The sequence below is a fragment of the Oncorhynchus nerka genome, linkage group LG16, assembly GCF_034236695.1.
Source record: "Oncorhynchus nerka isolate Pitt River linkage group LG16, Oner_Uvic_2.0, whole genome shotgun sequence".
Taxonomy (NCBI): domain Eukaryota; kingdom Metazoa; phylum Chordata; class Actinopteri; order Salmoniformes; family Salmonidae; genus Oncorhynchus; species Oncorhynchus nerka.
Window position 1 is genome coordinate 33,802,691 of NC_088411.1, and position 23,461 is coordinate 33,826,151.

Below are 23,461 nucleotides of genomic sequence, written 5' to 3' on the forward strand. Positions count from 1 at the left end.
GTGTGACTATACACACTGAGATTAGATTAATTTGTAACAGCTTGTTCAAAATGTATTGATTATATATTTCTTTGATATTTTTCTATGTTAAAATTGAAAACATTTTTTATTTTTTTTACAGGCACTTTATACACAGTACTTGCAGTTCAAAGAGAATGAAATCCCGCTGAAAGAAACCGAGAAGAGCAAAATCAAGCATCTTTACAAAATGCTTGAGGTATGCTATCACGACGTACACTCGCTTGTTATTTTGGGTCTGTAAGCTCTTTCTTAACCAGCAGTCTACAATGAACTTCACTAAGATGTTGCTGTTCGTGTGTTGGGGGACAGGTGTGGATCGAGTTTGGTCGTATCCAGCTTCCTCAGGGATATCACCCCAACGATGTGGAGAAGGAATGGGGCAAGCTGATCGTGGCCATGCTGGAGAGAGAGAAGAGCCTGAGGCCTGAGGTGGATAGGTATGTAGGATCAACCTTCTCATGCTGCAGGAGTAACACACACTACTGTGATTTATAATACTGACCCCGTACTTACATGACAGCAAGAAGTCAGAGGTAACTAAGATTGAAGATTTGATCCGATTACCTGAATGACTATGCAAAACGGTAATTCATGGTTGGTTTCTGTGTCAATGGCTCTTGATTCAAGTCATCCGTTTTATTATTAGACTTTATTGTCATACTTCTGTTTAAGGATGTGCAGTAATTGGATTCTTCCGAGGTTCACTAAAATACATTGTCTTTACACTTTTACATTTTGTGGTTTGGTTAACTGCTGAGTTCTTCAAACTGAGGTGTTGTAAAATCATGCATCTTTTCTCTAAAATACTGTCATGTCTCTTGTCAGGTTTGTAGGCATTAATTTTTTATTTATTTGACTAGGCAAGTCAGTTAAGAACAAATTATTATTTTCAAAGACGGCCTAGGAACAGTGGGTTAACTGCCTGTTCAGGGGCAGAACGACAGATTTGTACCTTGTCAGCTCGGGGGTTTGAACTTGCAACCCTTTCGGTTACTAGTCCAATGCCAATGCTCTAACCACTAGGCTACCCTGCCGCCCAATTGTGGTGTGAGGCCATGGTGGTGTGAGTCCATGGTGGTGTGAGTCCATGCCTAGTTTATCAGCTCAAGCTATTCAGTGATGGGTTTTTTGAGGTACTTTTGATTTTAAGTGCTGATGGTGGATGTCCACCTTATTTTTTGTCAACATCCGTTTGTTTATAAGCTGACAGTCTGACACAGTCACAGGCAAATATTGTTCTCTTATCATGTCATCTTGCATCTATCATTCTTGGACTGCAGGGACTACTTATGTTTTTGCAACAGCTAATGGGGATCCTAATAAAATACCAAATACCAAATGTTGGAAATCACCTGACTTATTGATATGAAGTAATTGTGTGTGATATTATGTAGATAATTATTGGCTATGCAGACTAATAGAGGCCCAGTGGTATGTGCCACACCCCCTGTTAAATTGAAAAAGGAATGTCTGCATCTCTGTTATGCTCCCAAGTTGATTTATTCAGACACACAAAAAAGACAACGTTTCAATCCAAAATGCCTGATGACTCCTGTTACCATCAACGGTTACTGTCTGAACCTGTAATGGATTGTGCAAGAATACCATGAGCTTCTATGGCCTAGGGCAAAATATTCTTTAAGGGTAGGTTTCTGTAGGTGAGGACACGTACAAGCCTATAAAAAAGGGGAGACATAAACACTCCGTGCCAGGTGGACCTGTGTGTGTGTCGCATATCGTTGGGGCTGAGTCTGTGCTGCAGTTCCTGTCTTAGATGGAAGAGAAATTAGCTAGCTAGTGTGATTCTCTGAGTGGCTCGGTATAGTCCTATATAGTCTTCTACCATGCACAGCAACATGGCATATAACATGGGATACAGCAGTGTCTCATCAGTTAGCAACAGCACTCTGACCAGCCTGGGTTCCTCTGAGAACCTCTCAGGACCAACCATGGAGCCACTGCTCTCCAGCACCCCAGCCTTTCCAGTGTTTCTGAATAACAACTCTTTGTATGGATCAAGGTGAGGTTAACCATTAGGAGTCAGGGCTGTCAGAGCCTTTTCTGTTGTTGATTTTCTTTCTGCAGATGCGATTTTCAGGTGGAACTTTGATGGCACTGCATTGCCACATCTTTTTTGTTTATGTGGTAAAATGACTTCTATACAATATTTATGTAAATTGACTAAATGTTTTTGTCTTTTAGGCTTGAAATGTTGCAGCAGATTGCCACCAGGGTCCAGCGGGACTGTGTCAATGGAGAGGACAAACTAGAATTAGCAAGAGCAGCTCTGCAGTCTGTAAGTACCACATTGGAATGTTTTACCACAAAACCTCAGAATACTCCTGCTTTTACTTATGTTTATTTGTTGACGCAAATGTTGTGTCTTTATTTTTTTTATATCAATATTGTTATTGGACTTTGTAATAGAAAAGTACATTAACAACAGTTTGGACATTTACATTTTTTCTCAGGATACTAAGAGGCTAGAGTCTGGGGTCCAGTTCCAGAATGAGGCAGAGACCGCTGGGCACCTTCTGGAATGTGAAAACCTGCTGAGACAGCAGGTGGTAGATATCCAGATTCTACTGGATGGGAAGTATTACTACTCCGATCAGCTTGTTCAAAGGTGCAAACGTACTGCTTTTTCTAGATGTCACGCAACACATAGACATAAAGGAAACATTTGTTGTAAAATATTGATTGCAACATAGTGTAGGGAATTACACATTTGTTTATGAGAATGATAAGAACCTCATGTAAACTGATAAATGATAAATCATGAACTATATGAATAAACATATCATTGTGTGTTGTGTGTATGATCTAGGGTATCCAAGCTCCGTGATGACCTGCTGGGCCTGAGGGCAGAGTGTTCCTCTGTGTACAGACAAGGATGCACCCTGACCCCCCAACAGACCACGATGATGATCTCAGGCATCACTCAGAGTCTCAACTCAGGCTTCTCCTCCTCCAACCTCAACTCCAGCCTCACCCCTGGAGGCCTGGGAACCCCCGGTTCCACCTTCACCTCCATCCTTACCCCGGGCCTCACCCCTGCCCTGAGCCCCGCCATGACCCCCGGCGGCATGCAGCCCGGCTCGGTGCAGGCCTACATAGGGGGCGGAGGAGTGGGTATGGCCCCGGGAGACCTCCAGCACCTCAAACACATGCAGATCCGCAAGCCCCTGTGCAAGTCCTCGCTAGTGGACCCCAACATGACCGAGGATGAGGTCAACATAAACTTTGTGCAGGACCTGATCAACTGGGTGGAGGAGATGCAGGTGAGGACTTAGCGAAGCTCTGGGGTCAGACTCTTGATTGGATTTATTTATCCTTATTTATACAGGTTGCCTCATTGAGATAAATATTATATTTTACAAGAGACCTGTTCACTACAATGTTTGTATAATTCTGTACCTTTTGATATTTGCGATTTGAGACCAATTCTGAATTGTTTTGTCTTCCTTTGAAGGTGCAATTGGATCGTGGAGATTGGGGATCTGATTTGCCAAGTGTGGAAACACATTTAGAGAACCACAAAGGGGTTCACAGAGCCATCGAAGAATTTCAAATGAGCCTTAAAGAAGCCCAACTTAGTGAGGTATGTACAAGCCATTGTCAGCCTATTCTGCCAAGTTTTTATTTGGAAAAACTATATAATATCTCTGTGCATCACATTCAATAGTTAAAATAAAAAGCGTTAACCCCTTAATGCTGCAATGTTTTTAAATGTCAAGTAATTAAAACATGGTATGTCTCTTTATATCAGACTCAGATGAACCAAAAACTAAGTTATTCTGAGAAACTGGGGAAATTGGAAACCCAGTATGGGAAGTTACTAGTAAGTATCCTATTAAAATCATTGGCAGTCCTAAGTAGTAAAATAACCACTTCACTGCTTAGTTGAATAGCACATGGAGACTATTTCCTGACTATTTCCCATGGTTCTGTGCTTCTGTAGAACTGTTCGCGGGAGCGACAGAAGAACCTGGAGAGCCTCCATGACTTTGTTTCGCGGGCCACCATGGAACTCATCTGGCTCAATGAGAAAGAGGAGGAGGAGGTTGCTTTCGACTGGAGCGATCTCAACGGCAACATCTCTAAGAAGAGACAGTACCACTCTGTGAGTCCCTCTACTGTTCAGCCCGTTGGATTTCTATTTCATTATTTGGTTTCCAGAATGTTTGGCTGTTCAGACACATCTGAGGATAATGCCGTTCATATTCATTATGGTAGATATTTTAGAAGGAGTTGAATGTTATAGATGGTCAAGCGAAACCGTAGAGCTATACATTTCTGACATGGATCCACCATTGGCATGTATAGCCTTTCCACAAGGAATTGGGTTTGACTCTCTAGACCTAAGGGAATTAACACATTTTCTGTGAGTGAATAGATACCTTGAGGTGATCATATCTCCTAGGGCGATGTGTTTTCTCATGTTTTTGCATGGGTGGAAAGGAATTACAGGGGCTTGTTTTGGGGATACACCTTTAGAAAATACCACTGTGATCGTCTATATTACTTTCTATTCAGTTTGATTCAGTTAATAATTTTGATATCTCTTTCAAGGTACTTTATTTCCATCTGGCATTTAGAAATATGTGTACGTGCCCCTGCAAGTCATGGTGTTAGAAGAGGGGAGGGGATTAGTTCCAGGCCATGTTTGGAGGCCATGGATGCAGTGTGATATCTCTTTCTCTTTCTCACCCACTCTCTCTCTCTCTCTCTCTCTCTCTCTCTCTCTCTCTCTCTCTCTTCCCCTCTCACTCACTCTCTCTCTCTTTCTCTCCCCCACTCTCTCTCTCGTTCTCTCTCTCCACCCCACTCTCTCGCTCTCTCTGTAGGATCTGATGAGAGAGTTGGATGAAAAGGAGGAGGTGATCAAGTCTGTACAGGACAGGGCAGAGAACCTTCTGCAGGAGAACCACCCTGCTAGGTTAACTCTTGAAGTAAGCCCCGTCTGTGTTTACAGATGTCCCATAACCACTCCAAAACCATGTCATATAAACTCCTTTTATGATAAATCCATTCGGTTGTTCATCTCAGATAATGTGGTCATTTGTCCATTAAAATATACATATTATTACTAATTTCCAGGTATCAGAACATACATAAGTGCTCAACAATATTGTATATTTAAATTGCTTTAGTAACTTATTCCAACAAGAACAATTATACAGCATTTTTTTATTCTAACATGATTCTATGTGAAATCCTCCAGGCATACAAAGCAGCCATGCAGACCCAGTGGAGTTGGATCCTACAGCTCTGCTCTTGTGTGGAGCAGCACCTCAAAGACAACACAGTCTATTTTGAGGTGAGTTAGTTATCTGCTTTCCTCAAACAAATGGACGGAGGCATGCTAGTTGCAAAAAGTTCATCTGATCTTCTTTCTACCCTTCCATGCAGTTTTTCAATAATGCCAAAGAGTCCACGGATTACCTGAAGAGCCTGCAAGGTGACATCCAGAGAAAGTATGGCTGTGATCGGACAAGCAGTGTACACAAGCTGGAAGATCACATCCAGGAGTCCATGGTAAGCTGGCAAATAACAACTGGTTGGTACACAATCATTAGCCAGATTCCCAAAACTATGTTGTTAAATCAGTGAAATCAGGGCTCCCGAGTGGCGCAGCCGTCTAAGGCACTGCATCTCAGTGCAAGAGGTGTCACTACAGTCCCTGGTTTGAATCCAGGAGTCTCATAGGGCGGTGCACAATTGGCCCATTGTCGTCCGGGTTTGGCCGGAGTAGGCCTTCATTGTAAATAAAAGGTTAACTGTCATGGTCAGACATGATGGATTCATAGAGGTTCCAAGTGAATACCCCACCATTAAAGATGAACCAACTATCCCTGTGAGTGAATTCAGCTCATACTAAGCTGGTATGGTATCATAATCCCCCTGTTTTTCACTGATGCTGGAACAGGATGAGAAGGAGCAGCTCCTCCAGTACCGCAGCACAGTGGCTGGGTTGATGGGCAAGGCCAAGGCCATCGTCCAGCTCAAGCCTAGGAACCCAGATACCCCTATCAGATCCTCCATACCCGTCAAAGCCATCTGTGACTACCGACAAATAGAGGTACAATGTCTCTTTTTATAGATATGTAACACCGTCCTTTTTCTGTCTATTCAAGTAGTTCATCACAAGTCACCTTCTTTAAATTGAGCCTTCACACTTGTCTTCTGTAGTAACAAGATATGCATTGAGATCGCTAAGGAACATTTCTGGCCATTTTAAATCGAGGTAGATGTATTAAGATAGCAGATCAAACGTTTGATCATTTGAGTTGATTTGGATATCGGAGTGAAATGGTAGAGTCTTTTTGATTTGTCATGTCTCACTTTGTCTCTCCTAGATCACCATCTATAAGGATGATGAGTGTGTCCTGGCCAGTAACTCTCACCGGGCCAAGTGGAAGGTGATCAGTCCGTCTGGGAACGAGGCTATGGTTCCTTCTGTCTGCTTCACCGTGCCTCCACCCAACAAAGAGGCTGTGGACCAGGCCAGCAGAATTGAACAGCTGTACCAGAATGTCCTGGCTCTATGGCACCACTCACACATAAAAATGAAGAGCGTTGTCTCCTGGCACTACCTGATGGCGGACGTCAGAGCCGTCCGCGACTGGAACGTGTCCTCAGTACGTTAACTTCTAACTACTTAATCTACTTCTCAAGATAAATCCCCATTAGCAACACTTAAACCCTAGAATTTCAGTGATAGAGGTAGAATTACCTGTCATTGTCTCATTCAGGTCTTCACAGAAAAGAGAATGATGTTATTAAAGTCTAATGTTTCTCATATTCACCGACTTGACCTGCAATTTCATCATTATACTGTAGCTGGTGACTGAACCTTTTCATGAAACATTTTGATAAGGTTTAATGGTGTGGGTCTGTCTGTGTTTTCCCCTGTTCACCCCAGATTAAGACCATGTTGCCAGGCGAGCACCAGCAGGTCCTTAGCAACCTGCAATCCCACTTTGAGGACTTCCTGGAGGACAGCAAGGAGTCGGAGGTGTTCACTGTGGCAGACTGTTCCCAGCTAGAAAGGGAGGTCCTGGCCTGCAAGGACTACTACGAGGAGCTGCTCAAGTCTGCAGAGAGAGGCAAGACTAAGCAAAGCTAGTCTAGAGAGAGGCAAGGCTAAGCAAAGCCAGTAGAGAGAGAGAGGAAAGACTAAGCAAAGCTAGTCAGAGAGAGAGGCAAGGCTAAGCAAAGTTAGTCTAGAGAGAGGCAAGGCTAAGCAAAGCTAGTCAGAGAGAGAGGCAAGGCTAAGCAAAGCTAGTCAGAGAAAGAGACAAGACTAAGCAAAGTTAGTCTAGAGAGAGACAAGACTAAGCAAAGCTAGTCTAGAGAGAGGCAAGGCTAAGCAAAGCTAGTCAGAGAGAGAGACAAGACTAAGCTAAGTTAGTCTAGAGAGAGACAAGACTAAGCAAAGCTAGTCTAGAGAGAGGCAAGGCTAAGCAAAGCTAGTCTAGAGAGAGGCAAGGCTAAGCAAAGTTAGTCGAGAGAGAGGCAAGGCTAAGCAAAGCCAGTGTGCAGAGAGAGGCAAGGGTAAGCTAAACTAGTCTGCAGAGAAAGGCTAACCAAAGCTAGTTTAAAGAGAGGCTAATCTATGCTAGTCTACAGAGAGAGGTAAGGCTAAGCTAAGATACTGTTGAAGTCGGAAGTTTACATACACTTAGGTTGGAGTCATTAAAACTTGTTTCCACAAATGTCTTAACAAACTATAGTTTTGGCAAGTCGGTTAGGACATCTACTTTGTGCATGACACAAGTCATTTTTCCAACAATTGTTTACAGACAGATTATTTCACTTATAATTCACTGTACCACAATTCCAGTGGGTCAGAAGTGTACATACATTAAGTTGACTGTGCTTTTAAAAAGCTTGGAAAATTCCAGAAAATGGTGTCATAGTTTTAGAAGCTTCTGATAGGCTAATTGACATCATTTCAATAGGATTGGCGGTGTACTTGTGGAGTCAATTGGTGGTGTACCTGTGGATGTATTTCAAGGCCTACCTTCAAACCCAGTGCCTCTTTGCTTGACATCATGGGAAAATCGTAAGAAGTCTGCCAAGACGTCAGAAAAACAATTGTGGACCTCCACAAGTCTGGTTCATCCTTGGGAGCAATTTCAAAATGTCTGAAGGTACCATGTTCATCTGTAAAAACAATAGTACACAAGTATATACACCATGGGACCATGCAGCCGCCATACCGCTCAGGAAGGAGACGTGTTCTGTCTTCTAGAGATGAATGTACTTTGGTGCGAAAAGTGCAAAACAATCCCAGAACAACAGCAAAGGACCTTGTGAGATGCTGGAGGAAACAGGTACAAAAGTATCTATATCCACAGTAAAACAAGTTCTATATCGACATAACCTAAAAGGCCACTCAGCAAGAAAGAAGCCACTGCTCCCAAACCGCCATAAAAAAGCCAGACTATGGTTTGCAACTGCACATGGGGACAAAGATCGTACTTTGTGGAGAAATGTCCTCTGGTCTGATGAAACAAAAATAGAACTGTTTGGCCATAATTTGCCATCGTTATGTTTGGAGGAAAAAGGGGGAGGCTTGCACGCCGAAGAACACCATCCCAACCGTGAAGCACGGGGGTGGCAGCATCATGTTGTGGGGGTGCTTTGCTGCAGGTTGGACTGGTGCACTTCACAAAATAGATGGCATCATGAGGCAGGAAAATTATGTGGATATATTGAAGCAACATCTCAAGACATCAGTCAGGAAGTTAAAGCTTGGTCACAAATGGGTCTTCCAAATGGACAATGACCCCATGCATACTTCCAAAGTTGTGGCAAAATGGCTTAAGGACAACAAAGTCAAGGTATTGGAGTGGCCATCACAAAGCCCTGACCTCAATCCTACAGAAACTGTGTAGGCAGAACTGAAAAAGCGTGTGTGAGCAAGGAGGCCTACAAACCTGACTCAGTTACCCCAGCTCTGTCAGGAGGAATAGGTCAAAATTCACCCAACCTATTGTCGGAAGCTTGTGGAAGGCTACCCGAAACGTTTGACCCGAGATAAACAATTTAAAGGCAATGCTACTAAATACTAATTGAGTGTATGTAAACTTCTGACCCACTGGGAATGTGATGAAAGAAATAAAAGCTGAAATAAATCATTCTCTCTGCTATTATTATTCTTATTATTCTTATTCTTATTCTTATTATCATTCTTAAAATAAAGTGGGTATCCTAACTGACCTAAAACAGGGAATTTTTACTAGGATTAAATGTCAGGAATTGTGAAAAACTGAGTTTGAATGTATTTGGGTAAGGTGTATGTAAACTTCCGACTTCAACGGTATATACAAAAGTATGGAAACTATTAGCTAGCCTCTACTGTCCTTGCTAACAGGAGCTCGCTGATACATGTTTTTGCAGCAGTCCTTGTGGAAAACCCATAGCTATTTTAGCCTATTAGGCATAACATAAATACCTTTTATAAAGCCCTTTTTACATCAGAAGATGTCACAAAGTGCTTATACAGAAACCCAGCCTAAAAACCCCAAACAGCAAGCAATGCAGATGTAGAAGCACGGTGTACAGTCCATTTCCCCTGGACTCATGAATATGTCTGTTTAAGATGCTTGGTGTTGTGTCACCAAAATGAGTAGAATCTTCTGCAGACTACGTTAATGAGGAGCCGTTGGTCTGCTTGATTGCCCACTCATTAATCTGCGTTATTAATGAGTAATAAGCAGATTGTTTGTGAACACTTTGCAATAATGGTGCCAGATTGAATGAATGGTGTCAGAGATTACTACATAGTTTTTCATTAAAACATTCACTTCACACTCCCTCTGCTATGTCCGGGAGAGATGTGTTTTGAATAATACAAACGTATTCATTTTGATTGTGCACTAATGTTACTTTTACAAAGCTAGCATTAGACAAGTGTTTGGACAAAAACAGTTGATGTCCTCTCGTCGTTTGGTTGTTACTCATTCTGGGGTCTTGTGATGAACAGAGGAACACGAGGAGTCTGTGTACAACCTGTATATCTCTGAGGTGCGTAACTTCCGCATGCGTCTGGAGGCTCAGGAGGAGCACCTGATCCGACAGATCCGCACCCCACTTGACAGAGACGACCTGGAGCAGAGTGTCCTGCGCATCACAGAGCAAGAGGTAGGGCGACAACTCACCATTCAGACTGTATCATGACTCTGTCATAATACAACTCACTATTCAGACTGTATCATCACTCTGTCATAATACAACTCACTATTCAGACTGTATCATGACTCTGTCATAATACAACTCACTATTCAGACTGTATCATCACTCTGTCATAATACAACTCACTATTCAGACTGTATCATCACTCTGTCATAATACAACTCACTATTCAGACTGTATCATCACTCTGTCACTCTGTCATAATACAACTCACTATTCAGACTGTATCATCACTCTGTCATAATACAACTCACTATTCAGACTGTATCATCACTCTGTCATAATACAACTCACTATTCAGATACTCTGTCATATACAACTCACTATTCAGACTGTATCATCACTCTGTCATAATACAACTCATATCATCACTCTGTCATAATACAACTCACTATTCAGACTGTATCATCACTCTGTCATATTACAACTCACTATTCAGACTGTATCATCACTCTGTCATATTACAACTCACTATTCAGACTGTATCATCACTCTGTCATATTACAACTCACTATTCAGACTGTATCATCACTCTGTCATATTACAACTCACTATTCAGACTGTATCATCACTCTGTCATAATCATATTACAACTCACTATTCAGACTGTATCATCACTCTGTCATAATACAACTCTATTCAGACTGTATATTCAGACTCAGACTGTATCATCACTCTGTCATAATACAACTCACTATTCAGACTGTATCATCACTCTGTCATAATACAACTCACTATTCAGACTGTATCATCACTCTGTCATAATACAACTCACTATTCAGACTGTATCATCACTCTGTCATATTACAACTCACTATTCAGACTGTATCATCACTCTGTCATAATACAACTCACTATTCAGACTGTATCATCACTCACTATTCAGACTGTATCATCACTCTGTCATAATACAACTCACTATTCAGACTGTATCATCATAATACAACTCACTATTCAGAGTATCATCACTCTGTATCATCACTCTGTCATAATACAACTCACTATTCAGACTGTATCATCAACTCACTGTCACTCTGTAATACAACTCACTATTCAGACTGTATCATCACTCTGTCATAATACAACTCACTATTCAGACTGTATCATCACTCTGTCATAATACAACTCACTATTCAGACTGTATCATCACTGTCTGTCATTAATACAACTCACTATTCAGAGACTGTCATATCACTCACTATTCAGACTGTCATAATACAACTCACTATTCAGACTGTATCATCACTCTGTCATAATACAACTCACTATTCAGACTGTATCATCACTCTGTCATAATACAACTCACTATTCAGACTGTATCATCACTCTGTCACACTTATCTTTTCCAAACACGGGTCAAATACATTATATAAAATAAATATATGGTTAATTTCCTTTGCCAGGTACAATGGAACCAACAGAAAAGTCTCTTAAGTGACTTAACCTCTCCAACTTTGTCCCTTGCAGAAGAAGAAGGCAGAGCTGGATCAGCTGAAGGACGATCTGGAGACCATGAAGGAGAAGTGTGAGACGTTCTTCAGACAGGCCGGGGCCTCTCCCGCTGTCCCCACCCTCTCCTCTGACCTCAATGTCCTCATCCAGAGCATGAGCCAAGTCTACTCCATGTCCGCCATCTACCTAGAGAAGTAAGTGGCCCAGACACTGTTATGGTCCTCCTCAGTAGAGGGCCCTGACACTGTTATGGTCCTCCTCAGTAGAGGGCCCTGACACTGTTATGGTCCTCCTCAGTATAGTGCCCAAGCACTGTTATGGTCCTCCTCAGTAGAGGCCCCACAGACTGTTATGGTCCTCCTCAGTAGAGGGCCGAGAGCACTGTTATGGTCCTCCTCAGTAGAGGGCCCAGACACTGTTATGGTCCTCCTCAGTAGAGGGCCCAGACACTGTTATGGTCCTCCTCAGTAGAGGGCCCAGACACTGTTATGGTCCTCCTCAGTAGAGGGCCCAGACACTGTTATGGTCCTCCTCAGTAGAGGGCTATAACCGCTATAACAGCACATTCAAAATCAACAAGGCATTTCCAATTTGCTTTTTTTGGTCCCACTTTAAATGCAACTTTAAAGTCTTTATGAAGCCTTCGTAAACTGTTTATAGGGACGTCACAGATGCTTTACAAAAAGTTGATGTAGTTAATGTCCCACTATCTCTGTGGTGTCTCTGCAGGCTGAAGACAGTGAGCATGGTGGTGAGGCACAGCCAAAGTGCGGAGGCTCTAGTGAAGCTTTATGAGGCCAAACTCTCTGAGGAAGACGCCGTGAACTCTGACCTGAAATCCATCGACACAGTCGTCATCACACTCAAAGTAAGCTCCCTTGGTACTAGGTTTTTATAGACGTTTAAAATATATTCTATTTAATATTTTGGTTTTCTCTCAGGTTGGCAAAATGATTGCTGGAGATTAATTGTTATTTTGTGGCATCCAGTCCTTGAGATCCACTATTAAGCTATGATTGAAAGTTGAGCCATCACTTTACTCTACTCTGTTTTAGCAATGGCGCTCAGAGATCGACGAACAGAGGGAGATCTTCCATGACCTGGAGGATGGGCTACAGAAGGCCCGTGGTATCAGTGAACGCATGTTCAAGGCTCACAACGAGCGGGACTTTGACCTGGACTGGCACAAGGAGAAGGCTGACCAGCTAGAAGAAAGGTGGAGCAACGTCCACTCTCAGATTGAGAGCAGGTTAGTGTTTGCAGGTCAACTGTTGAGGGACAGAGTTTGATTCCAAACACCAGTAAATATTAGTGAGGAACACTACTTTAATAAGTGGAATGTAAAAATAACCTTTTACGGATACTAAGGCTCTGTCCCTTTGTTATTTTAGACTTCGGGACCTGGAGGGCATCAGTAAATCACTGAAGTACTACAAAGACTCCTACGGCAGTCTGGATGAGTGGGTCAGAGAGATGGAGGCAGCTCAGCTCAAGACCCAAGAGAAGCATCCAGAGGACAGCAAAGCGCTCGCTGAGCTGGTAAACCAACAGAAGGTCCTCGTTGCAGAAATGGAACAAAAGCAGAGCAGAATTGATGAATGCCAAAAGTACTCAGAGCAGTACTCATCTGGTGCTAAAGTAAGTTATCTCTGTAACTGTTTTGACCTGGAAGATCAGTCAGATATGTCTGCATGAAGAGTACTTGAACACCAGAGGAGTAATATTCATGAATGTGTTTTCAGGATTATGAGCTACAGCTGTTGACCTACAGAGCCATGGTTGACTCCCAGCACAAGTCCCCGCTCAAGAGACGGAGGATGCAGAACTCGGCTGATGCCATCGTTCAGGAGGTGAGAACCTTGGAATGTAACCGTAGTAGACTAGGTGCTGAGTGTGCTGGATGTGCTAAGGAAAGTGACCCTTGTTTTCCACCCTCACCTCAGTTCATGGACCTCCGAACTCGCTACACGGCCGTAGTCACCTCCATGACGCAGTATGTAAAGTTTGCCAGTGAGACATTGAAGAGAGCAGAAGGCGAAGAGGTAGGGGATTGGTGAAATATTGGATTGTTAGAAACGGTGTGCATACTTTGGATTGCCTTTTCTCTGCCATCACATTATTGTGTTAACAGGGTTGACTCCCAGACATATTGAATTAATAGGAACCTCACCTTTAAAGCCATAATGATGCTTCAACTCAAAGGGTTTATTTCTCTTCACTGCTATACTTAAGCAATAAGGCCCGAGGTGTTGTGGTATATGGCCAATATACTACAGCTAAGGGCTGTTCTGGATACAGCCACTATCTGTGGTATATTGGCCATATAGCACAAACCCCAGAGGTGCCTTATTGCTATTATAAACTGGTTACCAATGTAATTAGAGCAGTACAAATAAAAAATGTGTCATACCCGTGGTATACGGTCTGATATACCATGGCTGACAGCCAATCATCATGCAGGACTCGAACCACCCAGTTTATAATATGCGTCATCCATTCAGCGCTGATGGATGTAGATGGTTTCCTTAACGCTGATACAAAAAAGCCATTCTTTCATATTGTTTCTGGTGATGGTGACTTCTCTGGGAGGAAGCTGTCTCCTCTATCTTATTGAATCTGAAACACTCTTTCACGGTGGCATTTGTTGGGGACAATTAACAGCGCTGCAACAATCCTCCCTTTGGTAAGCATGTTAGAATAACCATACCATGAACATAATGTTTTTCATTGTTAAGTATGAGGTAATGGAGGACTTGTTATGTTTTGCATTGTAGAACAGGAAAGCATCAGAAAGAACAGAGTACCTCACCTGGACAGAGAGCTTGGAGCTCCAAAAGTCAGCTGGGGAGGAGGTGATTGGACAGCTCCAGCAGCAGGTACAGGAACTGGAAACCTCATTGGCTAAGAGAACAACCCAGTTGACCATTCTACAGGAAGAGGTAGAGACATATAAGAGTACCATAGAGGACCTGACCCTTCAGAAGTCCAAGGCAGAGGATGGGGCTCAGCAGTACCGTTTGAAACTAGAGACGGTTGTGAAGGGCAAAGCAGTCATTGAGCAAGAGTTAGGTAACGCACGACAGATGGTCCAGCAGTCAGAGGCCAAACGGTCTTCTCTTGAGGAGAGTCTTCGTATGCTGAAGATGAACATCGAGCAGAGCACCCTGGCCCGGAAGAAATTGGAGGACCACTTGAAGAGGAAGAGCAGCGATGTTCAGGATCTTGAGGAACATAATCGCACACTGCAGAGGATGCAACATTCCTCTGTCACCCACAGTATCCAGACGATCCATGCAGAGGTGGAGGCAGAGGTCTTGCAGCAGAAACAGGAGCTGGCCATGGCGAAGAAAACAGCAGAGACCGAGATCAAGACACTTAAGTCAGAGCTGAACTCTGTGTTAGTGCATAAAAAAATAGCAGAGGAGAAAGCGCAACAAATCACAGAGCTGTTGGACGATGCCAATACCAGGTTGAAGAAACTTCAGCTGGACACGGAATCAGACAAGAGCACCATGAGACAAAAGTCAGAGGAGTTCAGACAGCAATCTTTAGAGCTGAGAAATTCCATCTATGTCTTTCAAGAGCAAATCAAATCTCTCCAGAGGGATAAGTCTTCATTGGAACAGAAAGCTATTTTCAACAAGACAGAGGTTGAAGGCCTGAAGGAACAGTTAAAGATCAACCAAGGAAAACTGCTCTTGAGGAACTCCATGGAACAGGAGAGTAGTCACAATATGCAGTGTTTAGAGGAGGAGCTGGCCTCCAAACAGGTTGAGGCAGACCAGTTGAAGTTCAAGGTCAGTGAACTGATGAGAATGAATGTGTCATTAGACAATGAGGTCAGAAGTCTTAAGGTCAGTGTGGAGTCATTACAGCGAGAAAAATCTTTCTCTGAACAAAATATTAAATCATTGAAAAGTGAAATGGAGAATTGGAAACAGCAGCTTCAAAAAAACAAAGAAGAATTCAACTTAAAGATAAGATCTGAACAGGAGTTACAACTCAAATCCAAAATCCTGGAAGCAGAATTTCAAAAAGGTGGAATGTTGGCCGTGCAACTGCAGAAGAAAGTAGATGAGCTTAAGAAGGTCAATATGGAGTTGGAAGTCAACGTGAAAAAGATGAGAGCTCAACTGGACAATATCACCATGGAAATGGGAAGCAAAAATCAGCAAATCAACATATTCAAGTCTCAGGTGGATGGCACCAAATCTCAAGTGAAAATCATTGAGGAGGAGCTGCTAAAGAAATCTCAGCTGTCCCATGAGCTTCAGATCAAACTGAGGGACTACAATGAGGAGGTGAAGAGAACAGCTGAACTGCAGCAGAAAAACAAAGCTCTCAGCTTAAACCTCACCAACTACGAGAAGGAAATCCGGAATCTGACGTCTGAGCTTAGCTCCGTTGGTGCTGAGAGGAATTTGGCCAATAAGACAGTCCAACAGCAAAAGGGTGAAGTGAATGATCTGAACATTACACTGAAGAAAGCAATAACAGAGCTGCAGAAGGAGTCAAATGAGGGCCAGAGGTATCTGGCTAAAGTGAAGGCATTGGAGGGTGAGCTTTTACAATGCAAGCAAAGTATGAAAGGAATGACTGGAAGTTCCGAAAGAATTACAGTGAATATGAAGCAGGAAATCAGTGCCCTTCAAAGGAACAAGAACATTGCTGACCAAAAACTGGTTATCTTGAAAGCAGAACTTGAGGAGATGAGTTCTGCTCTGAGAAGAACAAAAGATCAATTAATTAAAGTGACCCAGGAAGGGAAAATCTGCCAGTCTAAAGTCAAAGAGATCGAGACAGATCTTCAGAAGAGTAGGTTGACAATTAAAGAAATCAGCACCAGCTCTGACAAATCCTCATCCAGTTTCAAACAGGAAATCACGGTTCTTCAGAGGGAGAGAAGTGCAGCCCAAGAGAAAACCTTTTCATTGGCATCTGACGTCACCATGCTCAAGGGAAAGCTGGAACAAGCCCAAGAGGATGTCAAGCGAAAGCAAACGGATGGTTCAGTCCTGCAACTGAGGTCCCAGAAGCTGGAAGACCAACTTGAGAACTGTAAGCGGATGCTGGAGGACTTGAAAAGCAAACTTGAACTTCAGAAGGAGGGATATGAGAGACAGCTGCAATTAGTGCAGACTGAGATGAGTCAAAAGCTTGCATTACAGGAGTCTCATATCAAACTGGAAATGGAGCAGAAATACAGAGAGCATTCACACACTGCAGAATCAGCCGGGATTAACACCAAGTATTACCAGCAAGAAATTGAACAGTTGAAAATGTTCAATGAGAGTACTTTGCAGTTAAAGCAGGAGGCTCTACAGCAAATAGATGAGCTTCATATTAAAATGCAGCAAGTGCAAAATGAGAGAACTGCTCTTAGCCATGACCTGCTTAAAGCAAAATCGCAAATTGCTAAACTAGAAACAGAGAAAATGCTACTTAACTCTAGCATTGCTCATCTGGAAAACATCCATAAGGAAAACTCAAATGAGGTCACAAAGCTTAAACAAATGTTAGCACAGAGTGAACAGAAACTAGGAATAAAGGAAAAGGATGCAAGATCCCTCAATGAACAGGTTGTTTCATATGCCAAGGAGGTCAGAGGTCTTCAAGAAAAAGTATTTCAGCTAGAGGTCACAATTAAGACTGAACGTAGGACTGTAAAGGAAGTGGAGACTTCAAGTACAACCAAGCATAAGTGTGATAAAGACAATGAGGTTGCCAAACTGAAGACTGAGCTTTTGTTAACACAGAAAATAGTGTCATCATATGAAGAGGCAAAGTGCAATCTGGAGGAGGAGCTTATCGAAATGAAAGTGTCCTTAGAGGTATATATCCATGACCATCATACTTATTTTTTACATTCATGAAAAAATCATAATATTTGTAGATAATTAACAAGACACACTTGAAATTAAATATTCATATTTGTATGTAAAATGTATAATAATATTTCACTTTCACATGCTCAATGTGCATAGAGAAATTATCTCAAGGTACAGTATTTACTATATCTAATGATTATTTACATCTTATGCCAACAGATAGCAACAACGGAGAAACACAAAGTGCTAGAAGAGCTGCAAAGAGTGAATGGAGGCAAAAGGGAAATAGTCAGCAATCATAGTAGTTTACAGGATCAAACATTGATGAAAACTGCAAATTATTCCACTGTCCAGACTCCAGCAGTCCAACAAAAACACACACAAAATTTGATTGCCAAGAACCAGAGTAAAAAAACGGAAGCGATGGCAATAACAAAACGGTTAGTGTCTCTGGAGGGTCAGGCAGGCAAAGGTCAAAATGTTACATCAAGCACCACGAGCACAAGCTCACATAATGTCAAAGACCTGTCGTCCAAAGCATCTCATTCTGAGAGTGAGACAACTTCCCTACGATTTTCCCCAAAGCTCCAAGGACTCAGAGGCAGCATCAGTATCAGGACGTTGATCAACACCAAGCTGTTGGATAGAGAAACATTACAGAAGTTACAAACTGGCCTTGTCACATTAGAAGAGGTCCAAGCATCACTCGCTCAGTTCATCGACAAACCCACTGCTATTGCCGGAGTCTACTTGGAGTCTAGCAAGAAAAAGATATCCTTCTTGGAGGCTGCAGATCAAGGCCTTTTAGCTAAGACGTATGCTATTGAGTATATGGAAGCACAGGCTGCAACTGGCTGTATTATCGATCCTTCAACTGGACAAACCCTCTCGGTTCAAGCTGCTTTGGAGATGGGCATTGTTGGGTTAAATTTGAAAGACAAACTCATGGATGCCGAAAAGGCAGCCACTGGCTATGTCCACGGCACTAAAACACTGTCTGTATATCAGGCCATGGAGGAAAGGATTGTCGACAGGCACAAAGGGAAGAAGATCATTGAGGCCCAGATAGCAACTGGAGGATTAGTTCACCCTGTTCTTGGTGTTAGGGTGCCCGTTAATGTGGCAGTTGATCAGGGTCTCTTGAACAAAGCTACCCTACAGAATCTCTATGACCCGGTCAGCAACCCCAAGGGCTTCCACAACCCTGATTCAGGACAGAAGACCTACTACTGTGAACTGTTGAAAAAGTGTCTGTATGACACAGATGGTGGTGTCTATCTCCTACCTTTTGGTGAGAAGAATCTCTCCAGTTTTTCCTTTTCGAGTTCTCACAGATTATCAGTCATCAACAGTGCTCTTGGTCTGGAAAGGTCCCCATATCAAGCCTTTAAGGGCAACCACATAGATAAGCGGACCTATCTTTTTCTCTCTCAGCAGGACAGTGAGTGGCAAGAAAAGTCCACTGTCGATGTCAACGGAAGCCATTTACACATCATCACAGATCTCAAAAGTGGACGGCAGCTTTGCATCGAAACTGCCCTAGATCTAAAGTTCCTTGAAATTGCAGAACTGGTAAGCTATCGGAGTGGCCTCATCAGCATCTACGAGCTGGCAGACCTTATCCTTTCCAGGATGGTCGTTGTTCAGGACGCTAACAGTCCGGTGGCTGGTCTGTGGGATGTCACTCAGAAGAGGAGGGTGACCATTCTGCAGGGACATCAGCAGAACCTAATCGATAGACTCACTGCGCTGAGGCTGCTGGAGGCCCAAGCTTGCACCGGGGGAATCTGTGATCCTGCTTCTGGGGAGAAAGCCCCAGTCACCGAAGCTCTGCGTAGAGGTCTCTTGGACGAGACATTTGCCCGCCAGCTTCAACAGTCCGAGCAAGCCTACTATGGCATCATCCATCCCCAGACAGCAAAGACCTTGAGTGTAGCTCAGGCTATTCAGGAGAATCTGTTCCCCAAAGACATGGGCCTTCGATGCCTGGAATTCCAAGTCCTGACTGGTGGACTGATCAACCCAGAGACCCATGATAGAATCTCACTGGATGAGGCTGTTCAGAGTAGCCTGGTTGACAAAGCCACTGCCTCATTCCTGAAAGATGAGAAGTCTCACCCTAAAAGCCTCACCTGCCCAAAGACGAAGAGGAAAATGTCTTTCATGGATGCTCTGTTAAAGGGTGTCTATGACGGTCACACTGGGCTCAGGCTACTGGAGGCAACAAAGGCTCTTAGTGTCGGGGCTAAGCCGTCTTTCCAATATATTTGGAACTATCACCACATTTGAGTGAACAGTATTTGATTTTCCATGGTTTGTAAATAGGGAAAACTAAATATTTGATTGATAAAGCAAAGCCTGACTCAATAAAATGTTCACTGAAATGAATAAAATCTAGTATTTCCTACCCTTAAAATAAGAATCATTAATTACATGTTCATTTTCTTTGACTTGGAGTAATATGAATGTTAATATAATTACCAATATGGAGTTGATTAAGTCAGACATGAATAATTGCTTTTAGCATGATGTGTAATTGTTCAATTTGATATTTTAATATGTTTATGTTATGTACCTGTCTTTTTCTTTTAGACATATTTCACGTCAATGAATAAACAATTAAATGCTTTTACCGCTACCTGTCATAAAACATAAACATCATGATCCACATGGCAATAAACGTCATCAATCAAACCCTGATTTTTGAGTTGTAAGTAGGGTTGCACAATTCCGTGAACTTGCAATGCATTTCCTGGTTTTCCAGAAATCCTTTTTGAGAATGACAGATTTCCTGCTTATTCTTTCCTGATTCCGGAAGACCTCCAACCGGGATTTTGGGAAAACCAGGGAATTTATTGAACATTTCTGGAATTTTGCATCCCCCATGGTCCAAATAGAGGTCAGAAAAATGGCTTGGGGTTCTCCCTAGAGGTTTCTTTGTTGTTGAATGTCTGCATAACCACATTTCCTGTTTTCATACAAGACCAACTCTGACCCTAACAGCCTTTTTGAAATTCTTTCCTCAAATCTTAGAGGTCTGTTGATGAGGAGAAGAAAGAGCATGGTGATAAAGTAAGCAAGCTGTTAGATTGGATGTCCAGTGTGAAACCGGGCCAGAACAAAGATGGTAAAGCCAGCACAGAGGCCTCTAGTAAGCCTCAGGTAAATACTGTGTGAAAACATGCATTTACTCTTACTGATGTAGGACATTCATTTGAGCCTGCTTGCTATAGCAGGAAAATAATCCTGCAGCAACAGGAAATGTGAATTGGATTATAATTAATGGACATTTTTTGTTGGGATTGATACATTTTTTGTTAGTGAAAATCAAGTTAGTCATTTTGAAGAAAAAAAATGTTTATTTTGATTTTTCCCCCTTTTTGTGGGATCCAATTGGTAGTTACAGTCTTGTCTCATCGCTTCAACTCCCGTACGGACTCAGGAGAGGCGAAGGTTGACAGCCCTGCATCCCCCGAAACACAATCAAGCCACAATGCTTCAAGACACAACACCCACTTAACCCAGAAGCCGCACCAATGTGTCAGAGGAAACACCGTACACCTGGCGACTGTGTCAGCATGCACTGTGCCCGGCCCGCCACAGGAATCACTAGTGCACAATGGGACAAGGACATCCCTGCCAGCCAAACCCTCCCCTAACCACACTGGGCCAATTGTACGCCGACCCATGTGTCTCCCATTCACGGCCGGCTGCGACAGAGCCTGGACTCGAACCCAGAATCTCTAGTGGCACAGCTAGCGTTGCGATGCAGTGCTTTGGACCACTGCACCAATTGTGAGGCCCAAGTTCAGCATTTTAAAGTGGAAACTACAAACTTTAGAAGCCTTTTAAAAGCTTAAATACACTACAAGTTTAAATTTCCTGCTGTGCAGGAAAATTCTCAGCAACAAAAGACTGATAAAATTAAGATCCTACGTATGTACTTTACAGTTTCATCTCCTGTCTTTTTGTTGTACACATATTGTAGTTGTATACAGTATATCATCATGTCCACAATTCTGTGTGTATTTTATATACTAATGGCCGTGCTCAATCTCAAGAATATGCAATAAAGAGCAAAAAGTCACACAACCTTTCACTGTTACTGTATGTGCATAGTTCTAATAAACACAATGCTTTTAATAGTCTCTTATTATGTCTTTACCCTATTACAAATACAAGTTGTGATCAATTCCAATGAGCAGAAATTTGAATTTTGAAATTTGAATATGAATTTGACCCAAGTTTGAATCATTATCCCCTGGTCTCTGCCATCCTTGTGATTCCTCACCCTCCTGTAGTTATAACCATAATAATAGAACCAACGGTGACACAGTTGCACAAGCATTCCTGTATTTCCATATAACGTGATTACAAACACACCCTACTCCTTAAGAATGTACTGAACATTTTGCAGCATAATTTTTTTTTTATGGATTCAAATGAAAAGTCATTTTTCTGCTTAATTTTATTCGTTGAAAAGCGATACATAGTGGATGCACAGTTACTCTGATAAAATTATCGTATTCTGATCAGGGTACATTTTCTTTTTGGCCTGGCCAGGAAAAAGTCATGGCTCTAGTCTGACTTGCTATGACCTAGTTTCTCCTGGTCAGGTTCACGTAGTCAGGAAAAACTCCTCCCACTTAGGTTTTTTAAGAGATATGATAACAAGTCAAAGAAACATGTATGTGCAAATCCAATGAATGAAAATCAGGAAGTGGATATCTGAGTTTAATATACAGCACAAAACCCAATTAAATACGTTTTGTGACTAAATATTATTGTGACTAATATTATGCTACAAATTGGCATATCAAGGGATGAGAGTCAACCTCAGTAAGATGTATTCATAAGGTATACCCATTGTTATTTCAGGTTTCAATGGAAGAGATGGTAACACAAAAAGAGAAAATTGCAGAAGCCCTGAGGACTACACAGCTTATGCTAAGTAAACACAGTGATAAGTGAGTTGAATTATCATTACATATATTAGAGGTTTTTTGTACATGTCTCTGTGCACTGTAAATAATGCAATATTTCATATGCCTTAAATTATTGAATGATATTGTAATGATAAGGGAACGTAAATGTCTCTGATGTCCTGATTTGAAGGATGACCGAGGAAGAGAAGCTGGAAGCAAAGGAGCAGCTGAAATCCCTCCATCAAGCCTACAGTGATCTCACCCAGCAGTGTTCTGATCAGACACCGTCTGCCGAGCAGGTTAGATACTGGACTTCATCTCTAGCCCTGTTTATACCTGGTTATAACATGCTACCTTTGTCCTGATCTTGTCCATGTTCTGCCTACATTTTTAGATATGATTGTAATTAGATCTTATAAGTGTAAACAGACAAGATCAGGACAAGCTTAGGACGTAGGACACATGTTAACGGCAGGTATAAACAGGGCTTCTGAAACACTGGATTGGCGTTTACAGTGTGGTGTGAGAAATGATGCACAAACAATGCCATCTACTGTTCAACTGCATGACTAACCCTGTTTCCTATATGGGCTCTAGCATGGTTTTCTCTTGTGCTACATTCATTGTCATCATAAAACCACTGTATTTACTTGTGATCAAAGTGAGGGAAAGTAGATTTCTCGAGAGTAGGGAAATTAGTTTTTTGATACTGAGTATGCTGTAAACATGCTTCTAGGTCTAGGAGCATTAGTGTTTCATGTCACCCAGCCTCATTATGACTTTTCACAGCCATCATTGAAACCAAGCTTTGCTGATCTCCTTTTCATTCTTACAGGTGGTCACCAACAACCAAATATAACAGCCTTGATGTGTCGTGTCTAACTTGCTCTCTTGTTTTGCAAGATAGTGAATATTCTGTTCACAGATGCATGCCAGCTTTTATATTATCCACTTCTTCTTGCTGTTGAATCACACTGACACAGCCTTGCACTGTTGTGTATGAACTGTTAACATTCAAATGCCTGTCTGAGG

General features: G+C 42.3%; 2 protein-coding genes across 14 annotated transcripts in view; both read left to right on the forward strand.

Moving 5' to 3' along the window:
* LOC115144392 (dystonin-like) overlaps positions 1 to 23,461 on the forward strand; it is a 129,202-nt gene that overhangs the window by 33,482 nt on the left and 72,259 nt on the right. For 11 of the 13 annotated variants that reach the window (XM_065002625.1, XM_065002630.1, XM_065002626.1 and 8 more), the window contains exons 8-32: positions 122 to 217; positions 331 to 458; positions 2,224 to 2,317; positions 2,493 to 2,647; positions 2,849 to 3,302; positions 3,494 to 3,622; positions 3,791 to 3,862; positions 3,983 to 4,144; positions 4,869 to 4,973; positions 5,246 to 5,341; positions 5,434 to 5,559; positions 5,951 to 6,103; positions 6,381 to 6,662; positions 6,947 to 7,130; positions 10,016 to 10,173; positions 11,692 to 11,870; positions 12,406 to 12,544; positions 12,732 to 12,925; positions 13,068 to 13,314; positions 13,419 to 13,526; positions 13,620 to 13,718; positions 14,451 to 14,552; positions 20,538 to 20,666; positions 22,383 to 22,471; positions 22,620 to 22,728. In XM_065002625.1, coding sequence (XP_064858697.1) covers positions 122 to 217; positions 331 to 458; positions 2,224 to 2,317; positions 2,493 to 2,647; positions 2,849 to 3,302; positions 3,494 to 3,622; positions 3,791 to 3,862; positions 3,983 to 4,144; positions 4,869 to 4,973; positions 5,246 to 5,341; positions 5,434 to 5,559; positions 5,951 to 6,103; positions 6,381 to 6,662; positions 6,947 to 7,130; positions 10,016 to 10,173; positions 11,692 to 11,870; positions 12,406 to 12,544; positions 12,732 to 12,925; positions 13,068 to 13,314; positions 13,419 to 13,526; positions 13,620 to 13,718; positions 14,451 to 14,552; positions 20,538 to 20,666; positions 22,383 to 22,471; positions 22,620 to 22,728 — 3,789 coding nt within the window. Of the gene's footprint in view, positions 1 to 121; positions 218 to 330; positions 459 to 1,724; positions 2,042 to 2,223; positions 2,318 to 2,492; positions 2,648 to 2,848; positions 3,303 to 3,493; positions 3,623 to 3,790; positions 3,863 to 3,982; positions 4,145 to 4,868; positions 4,974 to 5,245; positions 5,342 to 5,433; positions 5,560 to 5,950; positions 6,104 to 6,380; positions 6,663 to 6,946; positions 7,131 to 10,015; positions 10,174 to 11,691; positions 11,871 to 12,405; positions 12,545 to 12,731; positions 12,926 to 13,067; positions 13,315 to 13,418; positions 13,527 to 13,619; positions 13,719 to 14,450; positions 14,553 to 20,537; positions 20,667 to 22,382; positions 22,472 to 22,619; positions 22,729 to 23,461 lie in introns of those variants that run through there. The other 2 variants (XM_065002628.1, XM_029685413.2) reach the window with 2 other exon arrangements.
* On the forward strand, positions 14,562 to 20,136 carry LOC135561237 (desmoplakin-like). Its single transcript, XM_065002637.1, has 2 exons — positions 14,562 to 17,507; positions 17,724 to 20,136. Exons 1-2 carry the CDS (start codon positions 14,760 to 14,762, stop codon positions 19,791 to 19,793), a joined length of 4,818 nt encoding a protein of 1,605 aa, XP_064858709.1. The 5' UTR covers positions 14,562 to 14,759; the 3' UTR covers positions 19,794 to 20,136.

Excerpts from the sequence above, each read along its gene's own strand:
- LOC135561237 (XM_065002637.1), top strand. The coding sequence starts at position 14,760 with ATGGTCCAGCAGTCAGAGGCCAAACGGTCTTCTCTTGAGGAGAGTCTT. Across the intron at positions 17,508-17,723 it reads AAATGAAAGTGTCCTTAGAG|ATAGCAACAACGGAGAAACA; the intron begins GTATATATCCAT and ends TTATGCCAACAG.